Source organism: Varroa jacobsoni, unplaced genomic scaffold (genome assembly GCF_002532875.2).
Source record: "Varroa jacobsoni isolate VJ856 unplaced genomic scaffold, vjacob_1.0 scaffold_140, whole genome shotgun sequence".
NCBI classification, from domain to species: Eukaryota; Metazoa; Arthropoda; class Arachnida; order Mesostigmata; family Varroidae; genus Varroa; species Varroa jacobsoni.
The window spans coordinates 196,140-217,220 of record NW_019213042.1 but is presented as its reverse complement, the minus strand read 5'-3'; the positions used below and the strand labels follow the sequence as shown (position 1 = coordinate 217,220).

General features: G+C 41.4%; 1 protein-coding gene across 3 annotated transcripts in view; it reads left to right on the top strand.

Moving 5' to 3' along the window:
- Positions 1–941: 941 nt before the first annotated feature.
- Positions 942–21,081, top strand: part of LOC111269034 (nose resistant to fluoxetine protein 6) — a 44,957-nt gene continuing 24,817 nt past the window's right edge. Inside the window, exons 1-4 of one of the 3 annotated variants that reach the window (XM_022848358.2) lie at positions 942–1,853; positions 2,039–2,252; positions 15,070–15,179; positions 15,384–15,502. In XM_022848358.2, the coding sequence (XP_022704093.1) occupies positions 2,136–2,252; positions 15,070–15,179; positions 15,384–15,502 (346 nt within the window). In that variant the 5' untranslated portion in view covers positions 942–1,853; positions 2,039–2,135. Of the gene's footprint in view, positions 2,253–4,396; positions 4,511–15,069; positions 15,180–15,383; positions 15,503–21,081 lie in introns of those variants that run through there. The other 2 variants (XM_022848352.2, XM_022848367.2) reach the window with 2 other exon arrangements.

Sequence of the window (21,081 nt, the reverse complement as noted above, 5' to 3'; positions counted from 1 at the left end):
TACGCTTATATTCTCTATTCATAACATTAAACGCTCACAGTAATTCCTTACATGTCACTGGAAATACGTAGTTCGTATGTTTGAGCAAAACATACGAACAGGCTGCCAATAACGAAGAATATATTTAAAAAAAAAACGAATGCTATATAAATATTGTATAATATATAAATGGGCTATTTATGCTATCGAATTAAGGTCGAGTAGTTCAATCAACTCGATCTAGAGGGCATCTTATACAGTTGTTAGTATTCATTTTACGCATCTGCCTGCTGTGCTTGGTAATATAATAGATGCTAATACTATATAGATGCTTTTAACAATTTATGACTATGTTATTTGTGACTATGAAAGCATATGTTTGTGTATGTCTGTGCGTGTTATGGTCAATTGTTACATGATGATGATGATGATGGTGGTGGTGGTGGTGATGATGATGATGATGATGGTGATGATGAGGCCGCCGCTAGCAAAATCGGCGCGCTATTTGTATGCACCGCGACAAAGCCAGGCCTATGAATTATTAACCAAACTAGTGGCTGCCCGTTATTTGGCGATCATCAGCCGTCGTTGAATACTATTCAGCTCGGGTACAAATGATACAGCGGATGCACTATTTCAGACGCTCAGACAAGCAGGCAGGTGGACAGATGGAACGTGCTGCTTGGAATGAGCTCTCGTCCGACATTCTAGCCGTCCCAGAGCTCGCTCGGTGATGGCAAATCACCGGCTTCGGCCACACGGTTCAGCTGTCGTACGGCCTCCAAACGGATAGATACTATAGATATCGCTATTACGACCTGCTGATGTTGTTGCTGCCGCTGCCAGTGCTCACAGCAACAGCAAGACACTGCTGCTGTATCACCCCTCGCTCCTACGAATGGCAGGGCCCCTTGCCCTCATCTTTAGTGTTACCCCGCGTCGCTCGGGACTTCGGGTCGGAACAGTTCGCCGGCCACAGACCAGCTAACGGTAAAACGCGCGAACGGCCCGGCTAGGCAAAACTACAGTTTGGCTGCCGCGCCGTCCCTCCAATGCAGTGGAAGAAGTTCGTCATTCCAGAGTGATTTCAGCCTTGAAGCAAAGAGCACCAACAGTCGACCGCTACTTAGGTCCACAGAAAGGCCCCTTCTATTGCGTCATGCCAGTCTTTTGACTTCAGCTATCGGTCGAATAACGCTACCGCAAGTAGTCATCGATAGAAGAAAATAGCATCGTGCGCTCTTGCTTAGCACAGCCCAGTTTACCCGTCCGAGACTTCTGTCTGGAAGTTTACAACAGATAATATATTACAGTTTATTCCAGTTCCGGTGAAACTAGAATGTGGTACATAATGGGTGTAATTGTTTAAACAGCAATCTTGACAACTGATAATCGGCAAGATGTACATTTAGACAAGTCGAACGCGATTTGCTTTAGTATTTGCTTTCGGACTGGAGGGACGTCCTGAAACCCTGGCCTCCTTACATTTATTTATATGTGACCATCCTGGAACTCGCGATTGTTGGAATGTTTAAAGGCGGTCAGTGCGTCCCCCCCGCAGGCCTTGAAAGACTGTAGAAGTACACGGAGTACCTCTTTCGAGTAACCGTACCAACCGGTTCAGTTCTATTTTCACTGCTGTCACAGTTCCATTTCTTTTATAATATTTCACTGCTTTCGATATTATCGTGTGCTTTCACTGTGTGAACACTCATGCTGTGATCAGTGGCGCGTATCTCGGTACACGGGAAGTCCGTGATGTTAAAAACAAGATAAAAGCGACGACGTTCCTAACGAGATCGTTCATATCGGTCCGGTCTCCTGTGCGCCATCGAAGTGCGTGGTCATCGGCACCGTGGTGTCACCGAAGCAAGGTAACGACTGCACGTCATCGAACCTCTATTAGGAATATTTAGGGACGGGGATTGCTTGTGGTGCGAAAATCAACAGCTTCCTGGGAAAACTGAAATAATTTGTGAAGCCGTGGTCAATAGCTGGCCAGTAGAACGGGTTAGTCTTACGTCTGTATAATTTAGCGGTGTTTGATGTGTTTATTTAGTTTGTTACTAAGTGACACTATCCAGTTGATCGATTGCTGTGCAGTGCTGAGCAGTACATGGTAATAATTTCACATCAGCTATATACAGTTGGGAAAAATGAGGATGCTACTCGTTCGCCACAATCGGTCTAGGATCTACCTAGGACTGGTTGTTGCTTTCGTTGTCCTGGCTAGGGCGGCCGAAGCTCAAAATGATACAAGGACACCAGGAGAGGTAAGTAGATTTATGATTTTACATTAGATATTATTATGTCTCATTCCTACAACAGTAAGTCACATAATCGCGCTGTTGGCTGTAGGCAGATATGTTTCCTAACAAAATGTGTTGGCCAATATGCTGATGTTTGGCTTTGTCGAAACGTGTAGTATATAAAAGGAATCTATTGTCAGCCGTAGTGGTCTGAAGAACGGGGCTCTAGTTGTGCCTATTAGCACAAGATATAGTAGCACTTACAATGATTATTAATTGCACTTTCTGTGCGGTAGTGTCAGATAAAATCCATTCAGATGGCACATCCTGGACAAAGCCGGAGCTGATAATCCGGCACAGTATGAGCGGCCTTTTTATGGTAACTGAACAGAGAAGCCGCTTACATCGTCCTGCTTCATAATAACGAAGTCCTTTCAGCCAGACTCAGACTAAGTATGGCCGATCCGGGAAACGTTTCTTCTACGCTAACCTACGCTGACTTTTGTTCATCATGCGTAACGCTGCAACATAGTTAATTTCGGTATAACGTTAGACCCGGCCCCATACTAGGAGCAAACAAACTCAAGCGGATAAGACCGTCCGACACAAGATCTGCTTAAACGGACGTTTTATTTCTACTTAAAAGAACATAAAGAAAAAATCCGCAGCTATGTATCTGTTCATAATTGTGTCTTTAGCGAACCTCATAAAGATAATTTAAATTGAGCTTAACTGATCAATTAAAAAAATAGAACATAGCCGTCTGAATACGGCGATATTAGAACCTAACTCACCAGCGTTTATTATTGCAACATTTATTTCCGCTTGCAACTTAATAAGCTAATCTAATACTTACTTGTATTTACCACAAAAGTTCAGAGCTAATGTTCGCGTAAGGTCGAACCACGACTGCAATAAGGTCTCGTTTTTGCGGGCACTTCTATCGATACGAGACAACAGTTAACTTGCAATTACGCTAACGTAATTTCATTGCTTCAACCATATCGATCCGAAAGTCGACCTTAAGATGAGACACAATTTTCGAATGGGCACCGTAGTCTTAGCAAACTTGGCTATTTAGGCTATTGCTCAACAGCATACATATTTAAGCGATGCTATTTCCGATGCTGCGTGTCCGCAGATCTACTTTGCTACTTTATTGATTACGCATGAGACGTTTTCATTGAGCGCTTCCAGCCAGATATAAATACGATTCTGTTCAAACGTACAATACGTCTGAACATTTAGTAAATTCAGCGCGGAGTAGCAAAAAGCTTTTCAAGTATGTTCCAAAATTTCTCGAGTACATTACGAAATAAGAATAATACGTGCAAGATTTTTAAAGGACAAAATCGACCGTAACAGTTTCGCGGGCTATCAGCACACATGGGTGCGTTAACAAATACGCCGGCAGCAGCAATAGTCAACACGACTCCTTATTGCTTAGCAACAGGACAGCTGTATATATTCTATATATTCACTCTGTTGTTTATGAGAGCGGGTGCTTATTTTTTAAGACATTCATTAATAACAACCTCTACGAAGTTGACTTTGCCTCATCATAACATAGGACAGCCGTTGCCGCTTTCGGTGTATGTGTGTCTATATATATAAAGCAAATATTGATTTTCGAAGAGACGAGCCTCGAATCACCCACAGCTATCGCGAAACTATGAGCGTAATTATTATTGTGAGTCATCTTTGAAGCGACAACACTTCGTAAGGTGACGCTTTTTTTCGTGACTGTTATGGAGTCGAATGAAGTTTTCGATGTTATTCCATGTTCATCGCGCATGGCTTCGTAGCTTCTTTACATTCAAATGCGTTAGCCGACCAGCGTAAACAAAAAGTGATAAAGGACTAAGTGTTACGTATTATAAATAAGCAACGGGTTACACACGCAAGTTATTGCGCTGGAAAGATCGCCATTGTCAGACGAGGACGGTCGAGCGATGTGCTGCTTTAACGGCCGCTAACTTCTCCGGCCGATCGATATGGACAGATAGTTAAACCTGGGAAATTAATCGACGAATAGCCTCTGCGAGCGTCGTTTACGTTGACGTACAGCTTTAAAATGCTGTTTTCGAATATATCTTTTTCCCTAACAGTTATTCTAACGCATAGCAATAAATTGGGTCTGCTCGGACATTGAGGAGCCGGTTCGGTGGCAAGATGCGGTTAAAATGACACCGAGACATAACTTTCTATCATTAATGCTAGCTACACCTAATGTAAGCTGTTATAGAAGTGAAACGAAGAATGAGTCTTTCGTCGTATTGAAGGTAAGCGCGGGAAATATTGATTACACAAAAATGGCTATAGATAATATGTAAAGCCACATTGTTGCACAAAGGTTCGCTTTGTCGAGCAAATTGCTAGGTTAGCAGTTCGGGGAACCTTAATGGAAGAGTATATAACTTGTTCGCTTCAAATTTATCTACTTTACGTGCGTAAATCCATCGATTCAACATGCTGCTTAAAATCTATATGATGTAGTGATCTATTTATATTGGCGGCGCCCGCCCGTGGCGAGCGCATTCAGGAAAAGCTAAACTTGCTACCGAAAAATGTGAAACGATAAGGATTCGGAGCTTAGTAAAAGGAACCTATGCAACGACTATTTAAACTAGACTAATCGTCGTCATTTACTTGGCAAGGCACTTTGGGGAGTCGTTTCATTGAGAACAAGCAATCGTTTATCATACACGCACGTTGCGCTCATTTTACTTTTATGCAATTCAACTGATTTGAACTAGATTTAATTAGCACGCAAGCGTAGACTATGATTATGTATGCTGTATTATTCAGCTGTGCTTAAATTAGCCATTCAGACATCTGTGTGCTCAATAGATTTCACCGCACACTTCGCCGACAAGCCTACATTCTATAACTAGAGAATCAATTGCAAGTTAGATTTACGATTCCCATTTGCCTAGAGCCCTGTAAGGTACGAAAGCAGTTAAGTTCTCAAACGGTATCACCGCATTTGGTCCCAATTAGACGAGACCGCTGGCGAGACAATGCACTGGCGCAGGCTGTTATACCTAACGAAGGACTAGTGCATAGGGCAACTATACTTGTTGATACACATACCTACATCTATTTGTGTTTACATGCGATCAACTTCTGCAGTAGAAGTGTCACGTTAAAACATCGAACAGAAACACCCTGACATTGTTTTGATGCCCGTAGCAACTACGTTTAAATTTAGATGCGCGAAGCCTACGGCAGCTCTCGTAGCATGATCGAAATCGAATATGTCATTGGTTTATTTTACATTCTGATACAAATTGGAAAAGGCACTGCATCCATGGCACATATTAGACACTTCCAGCGCTCTAATCATGCGTGTCCTAAACCTACCGTGCAGCCTAACACGTGTTATCTTGTAGAGGTTTGAACTAACAGGATAATGATACACTGAAGCAGCAGGCCCTTCTGGTAGTACATATTATGACACCGAAATGGATCCTTTGAAAAGGTCAACAGCGAGCACTGGTCGCGCGACTATTGGCCATAGAAAAAAATGTCTAATTAGTTGAACTGCGCTTGGGCAACCTGTACGATGCGATTGTTGATGAAATGTTATTATGGTCCGAATGTCTGTGATTTGTCTTCTGCTCTTGCTATAAACAGATAAAATATAGCTAGGAAGTCCGCCATAATGGCGGAATCGCCAAATGTGTCTTAGATACAAACACGCTCTTATAACATTCGAGTGGTGTCGACAACCCGTCCTGCTCTGTTGAAACCACAGCAATACATTTCATATAAGTTTCATCGTACGTACAACGCATAACTTCCTTTTCAAATGTTAGCTTGTAGGGAACCAACTTAGCATTGATTATCAAGTTAATGCAGTATCTATTCATTATACAGGCACATCTATTATAGATCCAACTCGACTTGGTGTTCTGAATCAACGTAATATTTTCTGTAAATTTAACATTCACACTGCAAGACAGGACGACCGACTCTGTTTATCAGCGTCTCGATAAGTATCTATTCTCGGCTGACCTACAGATATGACCCACCGCACGTGCCCCTGCCAACGCTTCAAGCGTAAATAGAAATGTCTGAAACAAACTCCTCACCCTCTAGTTAACCGGCGCCATGTACGGCAAAACGAAGACACACCTCAGCTCTACATGGTTCTAATTTTGCGGTTACTGGCTATTTTAGTTAGTCATATGTTGAGTTCGGTCACATAGGTGTGAACATAGTTAAATGATCGGTAGGAAACACTTCAAACACATCGAGTCAAAGTGCCCTGTGGTGCTACTTGCTTCCTAACCTACATATAACCTCGATTAGGACTCCCGCGTTGGGAGTTATCATGCATCTGTCTTCTCTTATCAGCATTGGTACCCCAGTAGCAACGATGTCACTCGTCTATTCGGCAGAGAGGTCTAAGATCAGACAGTTACTGATCTGTGAGCTGTAGGCGTTTAGCAGGCGATGCGGCGTAGTGACGGTTCACCAATTGAGCAAAGCGTAGTAATACCTGCTCGTTGAGGCTCTCATCCTAAGGCTTCTTGCTAGATTTTGTCTTAGGATAGAGGGCTGCAATGCTGCTTTGCCTACTCAAGCGACAAAACGATCAGCTGCGGCCAGACCGCTGCGTTCCCGCCAAAAAATAGCACCAGCGTAACCCCACGGGATAGTAAGCAATACAGTGTGGTTTTTCGTGGGCCACACCATATTGCCTAGGATTGTTTAGCTCTAGCAGACGATTCGGGTAGAATCGGTCGTCTAATGAGGATCAAATTGAAAACCATCAGCGACGAGCACCCAGTCATTTGCAGGCACTGAAGTTACCTGTTATAACCGTCCGTGTGTTCTTTACAACGACCTGGCGAGTCGCACCAGATCATTATAACGCGTAACGATCACGGCCATTTTTTACTGCTGATCCGGTTCGGTGACGTAACAGGCAAAAGTTGCTACAGCCAGCTATAGCTAAATGAGTATTATATCAAATACGTCAATGGTGACAGTCATAGTACTAACTGTTATCGTAGTAAATCGCCCATCGGGCCAACGAAATATCAGGGCAGATAGCCGTAAAATGATAGCTTTTCAGCCAGCCATTACAGTTGTGTTTCATAATTATGACATCAGCATGCGCTTTCTCTGCGCTGGGTCCCATTTATTTCACTACTCCAGCGTACGTTGGTTATACTGCCTTCGGTTGGGGTGCTACAGGGTAGTTGGGTTTTCGCTCTATCGATTTTCTTTTTAGCGTTACCATTGCCGATCGCTATACATTTTATTTATGTGCAGTGGACAAATCATAGTTGTTTGTTTTACCAGAATTAGCAATAGCGTACCTGAGGGCCCACGACTGTGTAAATGATGCGCGAGTTCAAGAAGTTTCAAGCCGCAGTTTGTGACTGCGGCAGCTGACTCTGTCGGAAACAATCGTAAAGAGCTATCTAGTTGCTAGACGTTGATATCTGTACGTCACTTCGCTACGGCAAAAGCCACTGAGCTAGAAATGAAAACTATCGATAAAGTTCTCACGGGACCAGCCAGTGAGCGGCGTAGTGTCAGCGCAATTACCCTGGAGACCCAGGCAAGGAAAAACTGAAATGATGCTTACAGGTAAACGATGTGCTGGCCGGATCTGCTCAGATGCTATCCGTGATATGTCTACATAGATTTACACGCAAATCATGCAAGCTCTTTGTGCCCGTCTACGCCGTGTCCTATTACAAATATATTAATATGTTTTATACAGTTGGTAGCAAGGGTGGCAGTTCGCCATTTTGCGGTACGGTTATGATGACCCAACAAATTTGCCTATGCACCAAGATACTAAAGTTCAATTGACTTCCATCAAACGATCTGCACCTGCACGAACTTAGTACTTATGTTAGCAACATTACATTGCTATACACTGGAGCGCACGCGATTTTTAGCCAGCAGTGTTTATATGGCTAATCGTTCTTCATTCGTATGGCCTGATGTAGAGTCTTAGCCTTAATCTCATTAAAATTAAGATAGACTCAATGAGACTTCAAGCAATGTACTTAAGATAAAGAAGGAAGATTTTCGCCAATCTCTATCTTTGATTGCAGACTTCGCCGTACATCCGGCATCAGCTGGAGTATCTGTGTATCAACAACAGTTCCTATTCATCGTTTATATAACAAGATGTAAAAGTACGCAAAATGTAGCTTATGTTCGAGCACGAAGGATTTAGGTAACAGAAATAGTATTTTTGCCCAAGGCATAATGCTTGTTTGCAATAATGATAATTTACTTCGTTGACGTTTTCGAGAGCGCAAGACTGTGTCCGTGTACGAATTATCCGTCTTACACGTCTGGTTGTCTTCATGCTTGTCCAGCATCTTCAACGCTAGATACCAACAAGTTCACTGAGGAGGCCTCACGGTACTATTCGGTCGCATTTGTCAGGACTAAGCCCGATCGTTTACCATATGGACCGCTAGAACGTGACAGTAATTTGAATTAATAAAATTCCTATTATCAAATTTGGTAAGCTAACATTGGAGACTTGACGTTCGCATACAGACCTTCGCTAGTGGCAAGAGCGCTAATGCGACCCATTTCACGCATGATAATTCAATTGGACGCCAATAATCACTAATAACAGATGTGTGTTTAAAGAAAATCTATAAAGTAGTAGATTTATAAACAATCGATAAAACTGAAGGTCGGTAAAGTTCGAGTTACCACTGAGCAAGACTGCCTGACTCTGCAGGCTTTGCAGGAGGTTCACCAGTTGTGGTACCGAAGACATTTAACCTAATCAATAAATCAAGATAACAGCAGAGTTGTATTTGGGCGCTAGCTATGGCGCGAATTCAGTGGGGTAATCTGTGTTAAGCGAAAGTATGTAAAGTATACATTCAGAAGAGTAAATGACGCACGCGTCAAAGAGGATACCGTTTGAAGCAGGAGAACTACATGATTTGGGAATATAATCTCGGATCCTAAACGTATTGCGCGGCGTGCATGTCGCGGGAATGTATGACGGACTAGCTTGTCTTGGCGGACGAAGCAGCTCATGCCGGTTAAACTATGATCATAGTTACTGAGATAATCGAGGTGGTAGATATTCGTTTTTAACTTGCGTAAGTTCCGATCTAATAACAGCATCTACCTGTATGATCCTCAAATAATCAAACGTAAGCATTTGAGGACCGTAGTTTTGAAGATTGATGTCAGCGTGTAGCGATTTGGGACTTGGCAGTCCGAGGTATACAGTGGGGCTAATAAAGTGGGCAAATGGTTGTTTATCGATCAGTCGTTTTGATTAAATGAATGAACAAAAAATGATCTAAAACGATTATACAATACATTGAATCATACATGTTTAACTATTTTAAACCAACTGGTATACTAATAGAAAATACTCCCCAGTAAAAACCTAACTCAGGCACAATTAGTTTGATTTTTATATAGGTTTTTTCCGTAAGTTCCCCATTCACTACGTCATCCGTCTAGGCGGTCTGCGTGCAGCTTTTTCTGGAAGCATATCGAAAAGAGTTGTTGTAGTATTGTGGGCTTTAACTTTCAAAACACCGTAATTTTTCTATTTTTGATCCTATTGAAAAATATCATCAAAAAAATCAGCGACCGTGAGTTGAGTTCTAGTTTGCCACTACGAAGATATTGCAGTGTACATTTATAGAAAAATACATTATTTATATATTATTATAATCCTAAGCATTACATAATAGCTAAAGTGTCGATAACCACTGAAGATACATGACTGTCGCTTTTGGCAGGTATGGCATCATTACACATTAAAATGAATTCGCAGATCGTTTAAGATAAGCTTCAGTCATTATTACATAACTGTCTTCTTCGCTTTAACTATAATCGTAATCAAGCAAACGACAACTAAGTTATTCAACTTTTATTCAGGGCTCATTCCAGGAATATCCTTGTATCGTTCTTTCCTGTTGCTGGCTATTTGTCCGCAGAATAATGGTGATTGTTTGTTGTTCTTTGTGAAGAAAGAAGATATAGCTTATCCCTAGAAGACGTCGCGTGATCTTAGGATGTAGTCGTTCAGTGAGTTGATTAAGCCAGATAAAAGTAAAATGTACATTTTACCAAAGGTGCCTTCTTTGGGCAACGTTTTAAATTAGAGCTGTATTTAATGTTGGTTTTCGCTCATAATCTTGTAACGGCGCTTGAATGGTCCAGTTTCTTGATCCGGCCCAGCCAGACCCGTATTTTCGGGACTTCGTTGGCGTCGGCACACGTCGGTGTACGGCGAAACGTGTGTCAGTATCGTCGAATGTCGTGCCGCCTTATTCCTCCGTCATTATTAAAGATCCATACTATCGTTAGATCCATCAGTTTTTCCTCTTCTTTAAGTGGAGTCAGCTTTTGCGCTGGCCATTGGATTAAGCGTCGGCCGCAATCGTTTAGTAGATTACGCCTGTCTTTTTTATCTAATTCAGGGGCTTACCTTAAGCGGAAGAAACGACTATTTTTTCGTTCAACGAAACCGTCAAAGTATTGCAACAGCAGCTGCTGAGCTACGTGTTAATACGCTACATGATCGCGCTACAGGAGTAGCGACGCATGACGACCAAAATATGGCGCGCATGGTAGTAAATGTATCGGGGATTCGTATTTTACGCTGCAATTCTAAAATTCTCCGTATATGATCTCAGCCTGGTAATAACAGAGATCTAGCTTTGTTTTACGTAATAATATTATATATAGGAGCGAAATGGTTGATGCAAATTGTAAAATGTTCATGGGTCATCATAAATCAAGTGATAGGCTCCATGCTGCTACTATTCATTTAGTGAGATTTCAGCTTAGAAATTATTTTTTGTTCCATCGTTGAATACCTTTGCGGTTTTTGGCCTAAAAATAATAATTACTGAGTGCGTCATGGCTGTTTTTCCTTTTAGTAATCATCATTCATTTTAGTAACATTAAAAATTTTAGAATCAGGCCTTAAAATTAAGTAACTCAGCTATCCAGGCTATGAACTGTTTAACATAAGCTACATAACACTTCTTTGCTACGACCCTGTGCTTAAATCGTTTTGCTCTTATTATTCCCAAAGGCCTGATTGTATCATTTGTTTGATTGTCACGCATTGTTCTTCTAATATGGCAAAGCGGTCTAGGTAACAAATTTGAATATAAAACAAAAAGGGGCAAGCTGGTATACCTACGGCACTATCTGAGCCTCCATAAAGCAACGCTTCATCAATGGTTGAAATGGCAGACTTCCGTTATAAGACGCTACGTGGCTTTTATAGAGGACGTCGCACCCTCTATAGAACAGGTTGGACATGGACGATTCGCAGAAACCCTGGGGTTCGTCCTTTGTAATAAACTGTTCATTCTTTTTTATCCAAATAATTTGTAAATGTCTGCGTGAATATATCTGACACCCTTACGTAGCACAAAGTTTCTGAACTATCAGATACACATACTGGTAAAGGCTATTCTATAGAGACCTAATTTCATGGTATACTCTGTGGATTAGGGAATGATAGTGACACTTCGCTTTGATCCAAATGGCCCCCGAAAAACTACTGAGTGCAAAGTCGCCTCTCTAGAATTTTCTGTCGATGAGACACATATTTTTTTTAACTTATACACCACTTGCCAAGCTTTAGACTAATAAGCTGCTATAATGATTAGAAAACATTTTTTGCAAGCTAAAAATGTGCCTGCTATTCTTGCAAATTATATTTATGATACAAACATGTTATTTGCTCCCAGCACCACTATCAAGATTCAGTTTGCGCACGCAAAAAGGCACGTTTTTGTCGCACGACTAATCTTATGGTTGTAGGAGTGCTCATAGAAACATAGAACATCTATCCATTTTCTGACAAGGCAATCTATTAAAGTTTACAGTTGCATCTCTCTGTTGATGTTGCTGCTATAGATAAACAAAACGTCTTTTGTTTTTTTTTCTGTGAAACTTAACCGTCGTCAATCACGGAATAGTTTACGTCCAGCAATTACAAATTATATAGAATTCTTGTTCTCCATGCTGAATACTCTGTGACTGCGACAACTACTTCTACATGTGCACTGATAGTTTATGCCGTCTGAGGGGTTCAACTGAAGTTGTTTTTGCATTAGCGTTAGGTGGCAATGAGTCGTGTGGCTGCCGATGCCAATCCGAGCAGACACGCGACCGAAGGCTACAATCAAAGGGGAGCAAGGTAGAGCCTATCTAAGTAACCTAGGAATGATTCATAAGCGTTTATTTATGCAAATAAAATTCTTCAATCGAACAGGAACTATGAGTGCCGCATTTTAACTCGATTGTAACTCTTCCTGCAACTATTCAATACATTCTATTATATTTTATTAAGCTAACATTCTTATCGCTGATATTGAAGAGGTTATTGTGTATTCGACAGTTTACTATAGCAGCCTTACCTTATATTTATTTTTATTCAAATCCATAGTTGAATTGTACCTTATTTCAAAGGTCGGCCAGATGTCTACAGGTAATGGCGGCAACATTCAGCTTGTCAGTATTTCAGCAGACGATCACGATGTCGCTGTGGCAATGGCTTAACTCCGTAATTTACATAAGCTTTCAACGGGGAATATGTTAGAGCTTATAATTGTGCTTTCTAGTCTTTTACCTATCTATAAATCAACTTTAGCTTTGTGACAGTATAAGGTAAGGTATATTAATGGCATTCGATACAAACGTATTAAAACTTCATTGGGCTTTTCCAATTGTGAAAAGACTTTATAGCAACGTTCAGACACTTTTTACTGGGTAATATCAAGTGCTATTCAACTGCTCCCATTTAGCAATTTAAACATCGATACGTTTTCTCAACGCGTAGCAACGCTTTCAGCGCGTGTCATTTATTTCCAAAACACCGGTCTATATGATAACACACGACCTGAACAGATCTGCTCCCAACCTGTACAATTAAATTATACTATTCTCCCAATGAGTCCGTGTTTATTTACAATAACGACTATTAAATTTCTACAAAGCTAAAAAACAAAAAAAAAAACGCTAATACCCATTTCAACCACATATATAGCAATATTAAATCAACAGTGTTGTTTTCCCACCATAGGAAACCGATATGTCACACAACGTCCGAATATATGTACCTTCTGTATATTTTACACACTGTTGCATTGGCCTTTGTCACCCCCATCAGACCGACAATGACGCTGCCGCGTATCTTCCGCGGTCGTCATTGTGTTTGAGCTCGACATTGATTGCAGTTTGTCTGCTGGCAACCATCAACAGAAGTAACTTTCATTCACTTCACCGCCCACCCGTCTTCCTAGCCTAATTTCTACGGTATCGCCTTTGTCCATAAACTGTCAGTTGTCTTCGATGTGTTCTATTGGTATTAAAATATAGATACAATACTGTGTCCGAACTGAATATGATTGAAGATTGAGACACTGATCAGAAGACAATGCTGTTTATGGGCAATATTAACTGTGAGAAGCAGCAGCTTCGGGCAATATCGGATAGTGTCGAACGAGTTCGTTTGTCAGTGTTCAGCGCTGGCGGAAAAGAACACATTCGCTAGAAGTTAGGCACAAAAAAGTTCTGACCGATTCGCTCCCCTTCGATCCACCATCGCTGGCGAAAACGTTCAAGCAAATCTGCTACGTTATATAACATAGCTATCGTCATGCCTGTTACGAAGTTCGCGCTTTTCGATAGCTAATGCTTTATATACGCGCAAGCCATAATGCTGTATGCCAAACCGCCATTGCCCGTCACAGAATTTTGACGGGCGCATCAAGACCTTTATCAAAAGCTTCAGCGGCAGTGAAAGCTTATCGAACTTTAAGAGCATATCATTAGCATTACCATCACCGGCATCAACGTCGACTTCAGCTTCAGAACGGAAAGTACCACATTACAGCCAATTACTAGTGTCGATGAGATAAACACAATGTCGTTTGGACGAATGCTACCTAACAATTGTCGATGGCTTTCTGACTAAGTAAACTAGTAATGTAACACATATTTAAGAAGCAATCAAAAATAACAGATTTGTTTATCTAATTCAATCTGTACTATTGAACAAACAGATATTTGTTTGTTCTCTTTAAATGTTAAGAGTAATTTGTAAGTTACAAAATCAGGGTCGCACAAAAAATCGAATAGTAAAGAAATGAGGTGGCCCAGTAAGCCACTCATTATTATACTGTTGACAAGTAATGGGATGCCGACAAATGGCGTAAATATTCGTGGCAAGATAATTAAGGGAAGAGAATTAGCTACAGTAATTAAAATGCAACTGTATTATTACGTTGTTATTATCTATAATAGATATACCCATCTAGCAAGGTCGCGTAAATAATCCTTCAAAATTGGGTGGACTGGAACAAATCGCTGGTTTATGAGTAAGACCTCTTTAACGACCAATTAGATCAGGTCAAATATATAGGTAGCATATACGCGCCAAAAATAGTGCGTTCGGTGGTTTTGCCAAGGACTGAGCGAAAAATTCTATTATAAAAAAAAAGAAAGCATCAAACATCGTGCTTGAGAACTAACAGTCTTAGTTGCAATTTATGCTTCGACAACAGCAGATACTACTTCCACTTACCATAACTTATACTTAGTCCCTGCGTTATATCAAGTTGACTGAATATTATTACATCATAATCAATCATCATGCTAGCGATTACAATATTTTGGAATTCATTGATTCGTTTAGCGACTATATCGAACTTGAGTGGTAGAACAAAGTATAGCATACAATCTCTAAAGCCGTAGCAACTTTGTAAATATTGTTTCTGTTTTGTAAACCTAACAAAACTCTAATGTGTCTCGGCTCTGCAGGTTTAACAAAATGCTTTTTATTAAATAATATTTTTAGACTGACGATACGACAACGACCGAAGAACCAACGACAACGCTTGTGCCAGTTCGTCAAGCCTGGGCGAAGCTCGAAAATGGAATGAAGAAGGTTATTGATGAACAACTCAGGTAAGCCTTTGCCTAGAACGTCATCAGGACGCCTCATATAAGCGGCCTGAGGGGGTCGCTCTCAGTGAAGAAAAACTGGCGGCAAAATTTAACGTTGTCGCTAGTATAAATTCACACCCAACCAAAAAATATTAGCCGATTTTAGCCGATAGAGCATTACAATTATTTCTATATATTTCATTCGTTACTATGTTCTTAATACAGGAAATTTTTGCCACGGATGTTACGCGCCTCATCAGAGGCCGATATGAGTGCTGAATGCCAGGCTGCTAACTTCAAACTGTTCCAGGGACTCCGTGGCCTGAAAGCTTGGGCTTTTCAGAGTGAGTAAATAAATAGGCCTACTTCGAATCGATACCTTTTATTGTACGTGCAAGTGCTCGACATGATTATATGACACGTAAGTCACGAGATAGACCGACTTTCCATTACATTTTAATATAAAAACGAGTTTCTAAAAATAATAGATACCGTAAGCGTAAAGTATTACTTATTTTTAAGCACTGCGCATTTTGTCCCATGGCGAGCACGCTGTGTATTTGGTATATATCAAAGCTTACGGAGAATTTAGCATCATTTGTCCTATCTGTACTAATCAAATTGAAACGTTCCGTGGATGTTGACTTTATTCACGGCATCGTATGTACTCAGCCGCGGATGGGCGTCAAAACTGCTTCCAGAAATTTTATTTTAGAACACGCCTCTAGCACGGCGTAAATGCGCCCAATAGATCTGATCTTTTTTTACGTATATTGATTGTCAAAATAACCTATGCATATCTTGTTTCACACATCTCTATGAATTGTAACGCAGAAAGGTTGAACGGGACGCTTTCTGGTCATGTGTTTCGGCCAGTTTGGGATCAAGACGGCGTATGGAGGGCGGCATAACTGCGCGCCCTTGATGCTTGTCCGCAGTAACTTTTCGTCTGGTAAATTCGAGAAAACGAGGTGAACTTGTTAGTGACTAAGTTGACGGTGTTAAGGAGACCCATTCCGTTAACATTCGCCTGGTATTCAGCATTGTTTCGTTCTTTCTATTGCGTTTTCATGAACGTTACTAAATGAACGCAAATGTTGAGTGAGAAACTCACACCTGTAATAGACTGACCATTATTAGCACCCTCAACCTACGTTCTAGAGATCCTACAGTCAGAATGAATCAGCAACACTGCACAGGCCGTGAATAAATTAGACATCAGTAATACTTCATATTAACATAATGGCTTCCCTCCTTTCCGTGCAGCTGTTTTTATTCCGACGTTGCAGTTACCTTCCCGACTCAACCCTTATCAATAACGGTCTTGATTATTATATTTGGCAATGCACACGAACTTGCACAATGGCAACAATCGGTGCCGTTGGCAAAATCGAGGGACTTCTCGTCATATCGTCGCAAAACACTGCACCGGGTCTAATATTACGTATAGCAATAATAGCGTTTCTTGTGTGCGTTCATGGGGGCTGTCTCTCAGCGCGTTTATTGGTCTGCTGTATGATCTTTTAGTTGTCTTGTTGTTCTTATGGGGTTCGGTGGCTACGTCAGCGCCCGTTCCGGCATCCCTTGCGTATGCAAACGCTGATCGTTAACATTGATATTAGATAACGATGCTGCTGTTATTGTTATTGTCGCTATTGGCGATAAGACGAGGGCCATTTCTCTTTGCATGACACAAATGATAAGAGTGATATTGGAGCGATAAACCGTTTTATGCGGTTTTCCTTTTCCCCTACTCTCTCTTCTCACTCTCTGGCTCAAGTTTAGCTACTATATATAACAAACACGATGAACAACAACAACATTAAATAGAATATGGCCGATGCGGCGCGAGATGCCTCTCGCGAGGGCAACCGAAGTTGGTTTTGGATTCTTTAGCTGAGCGGAAAGGACCTCTTCCATTCTGTATGTTGCCAGCTTACAGAAGATAGAAAAATGCTCGGGCCATGTGCGGCGCCATCTACCGCCATTTTCTTTGTGCCGAATCGGCTCAAAGTGACTACTGCCGCTTGATTCGTACACATTAAGAAAGCCGTTACTTCTATTCCTGCCGGTTGGAATGGCTCTAATAAAGGCAAATATTTGGCCAGCTGTCGGCGGCAGCGGCGCTTGTCCCACGGCCGCCGGATCCAATGACAAGGATCACTATTATTATGTCTTAGTACTGGTCGTGGAAGTATTCGATTAAACGTTACGCCACCGAATAAAGCTGCAGATCGTGGCTGACGGGGACGTCCACGGCTATAAACACGGAACATAAATGTGTCGGAGAAGGCAGCTATGGGTGGTCAACATCGACACTTTCTTATGCGCTGTTATTTGCCCATTCGTCGGAACACGGGATGCCGATGATCGCCTACAAGTGATTTGCTTGAGCCTGATCGGCGTCTTGTTGTTGCTGACATTTTCAATATATCGTGATATGTCCATCTGTCTGTATGTGCTTTTGAGTGAACGTACGCGGGTGCGCACACTAGCACAAAGACGAACCCGGTGCCAGCAGATCCAGGACACGAAGTGGTATCGATGTGGTATAGATTACTGTTTGGAACCAGCCTGTGCTCGAACGGGCAGCGAGCGAACGTGGGGAAAGCCCCAGGAACGGGTAGACCAAAGGGGTTGGGCGAAGAATTTTGGTAGGGAAGGGGCCCTTTAGTAGGAAGGAATGCGAGTTAGCCGCAATTGTACGTTTCCATCTTCCAGATTATCAAACAGCAGCAACTGGGGTGTAATTCTTCGGCGATCCACATTGCTTGATCGATTCGTGTGAATTTTGTCGCCAGTGATAACTGGTAGATTTTATGACTTTGCTGGTGGCCATCAAAAATAGTCATTGTTATGTAACGAGTTTTTTACTTTCGAGATGTTCCTGATGTGAGCTGTAGTTCTAACTAGCTGCTAACGAAGCCAGCTCGGTCTCATTGCAAGCAGACGCAAATTTAAAAAAAATGTATGTTTCATAATAGATCTGTAAGGGATCAGTGTAGCATTCTAAAAGTTAGGGCGAACGGGCAAATCAATAACGATAATGTCTGACAAAGATTACGTTGGAGCGTAAGCCGTGACCCCCTGGTTGCAATCTTCCGTCAGCCTGTTATGTGTGTAGTAAGCATACGAGATATACAACTACTGCAGTACATGTATATATGTATATATCAGTATAAACGGAGCATCCTTAAGCTGAAAATAACCACCCATCCGATATGGTGATCTATTTAATTATTATAGATGATATTTTGTCGAAAACCGAATCAACTGACGTAAGTACGCCGAAGGCTATTTATTATACGGCAGTCGCGTCGTATTCGTACATATTATGCAACGTAAATAGCTAGATAAAAATGTGCTCTATTCTAATCAATATTACTCCATGCTACCATCAATAATACTATATACTTATTACACTATGCACGTGAAGACGTAATGTAGATGTAGAACTACGGCTACTCGTTTTGACACGGCCCTCATATAACGCAGCTGCAAAATGTTTTTAGACGTAGCTTTTACGTTGCCCGGGATTTTTCTCGAATGATTGTATTATACATGTTTTCTATAACTGTATTTTTTTTTCCTGGGTGGTGGTCAACTTCCTGAATAATTTTGGCGCTACGCAGCTGATCCGCGGGTGACCGGACATCATTATAATTTACATTGCCATACAGCCAGCAACATCGTGATTGAAAGAAAATTAATGGTGAAACGTGTCGTGGCGTACTTGAGCCATTGTATATCGTTTGCTAGGCAAATCATCGGACGAGCGAGACCAGATCCATTTCGTGGGCATAGAGGGGTATACCTTGCCAAAAAAAAGAAAGTGGACTAATATAAGGCATGACGCTATTGCCACACGATACGCAGTAGCAGCGATAACAGAATCGTGTTACTATTACTATGTTGTAACCGTACTATCGTCAGTATAGGTTATTTTCCACTATGCTTCAATGAAGATTCATATAAATAGCCGATAACAGATAAATAGGCATTCGTTCTTTGTTCCGGCAATAGCCTAGTGGGTAACACGGTCTAGGTTCGAACCCGGACATAGAAACTATTTATTTCGCCCTGGAAATCAGCCAGCGTTCCGACGTAATGATGGAACGGCTCTGCATTAACTGCATCAGTACACAAATGTTTTCAGTTTCCGAATCCATCCGAAAAATCTCCGTTCTAATCCGACGGTAGAGGATCACACCGTTAGTTTGTTGACCTACAGCAAAATTTGAGACCGGTACATATTGTACATTCTATTTGGATACATAACTGTTTAACAACTAGAAATGTTCATGTCTTTGGTTGGTCGTGTCCCTATAATTAAAGAACTATTAAAAACTAGTCTTAGTTTAAGAAGTAACAGACGACACCGATGTAGGATGCCTTTTGTTGCTACGATCGTAGTGTTTTTCTTGAAAAACAAGCTATGGAAATATGGCCATTGTTTTAGCCGCTCGTCATGGTATCATTTCATATTAATGTGTGTATCCAGTTTCAACAGAGTTCTTGCGAATTGGTCTGATAAAACGGGTCGCTGTGAATCTAGAATTTACACCGTTTCAATTGAGGCCTTCTTGTAACTTACTACTGATATTGAATTGTTACCTGCTTACGTGTGCTGCTGAAGACTTCCACCTTAGCTAGCTCTATATCCCGATGTCAGGATTGCCTTTGTTAGTTTCTGTTTCTGGCTTTAACTCGTAGCCCAATGCCAACTCGAGACATAATAATCAAAGCGCCAGCTCATGCTCCGGAAACGCACCCCGATCAGATAACATTCTTGTCGTTGTTTCAAAGGTTTAAAAAAAATTTACATCTAAAAACATTGTCGCCAGAGAGCTGCCTCAATACAGACAGCTGGGTGTAACGGTTTGTATTAGACTTTTAATTGTTCCTAATTTTCTGTTTCTTCTGTGTAATATATATATATATATATATTAAAGGATTTTAATCATTTTTGCCGAATTACATATAGTAATAATGTCTGTTACTGTTAAGGCTATTTGCACAGAACTTTACAAAAATTACGATGAGTGTGCATAGTTATGCACGAGCTGCAGAGCGACGGATGGACGGACGCTCATTGATAGGACAAGTGCACTTTCCCGCAGCGTAGTCCTAGAACGCCAGTCTGCCCACGACAGTCCCTGATCCAAGCTTTTGGCCGGCCGTTTGTCAATACAATGGCAGGTCTATGTGAACATGTTAAATGTGTTAAGTATTACTACTACAGCGGTCGCGACGGCCGCCATTCTCTGACCCAACAGCGCAGCTTAACCCTAAAATGCTTCATGTGTAACTTCAGTCTGTTGTGCTCTAGCTCCGATTTCGGTGTGGCTGTTCAGCGGATCTTGTGAAATGCCCCCCCCCCCCCCCCAAAACTGCCCAGCAATTTTATGAGGTTGAATCGGGTTTCTGATAGCGTTCAGTCGGTTGATTGGTCGGGTGGGTCGAACTGTGATCAAGCGAATTGCAAAACTGCAACAAAACGTATACTGTTATGAGTATATTATCGAAAGCTAGTAAGGAGAAGGCCCAGGCTAATGCGAAAACAATCAAAGAGAGTATAAGCAATACAAGGTGCTTTTACGGTAACGAAAAGGTAAAAAAAACAACCTTGTAACAGTAGCGCGGCGCAGAATAAAAGTAACAACACTTTGACAAGTATTGGGCTCAACAGCCAAGAACCACATGTAACGCACCTTAATTCACCGGTGTTGAACTACGAAACGCGGTGGTTATGCCTAAAACCTGCCTATGCCATTTGGTCGAAATGTTATGTAAATTAGATAGTATTATCTAGATATAGGTTGAATTGTTTAATTGAAAATCTTTGTTGCTTCCAAGGTCAATTATCTTTGATTTGTAAGATAATAGATTCGCTCTTTATGATACAAGTTAAATTATTATGGCA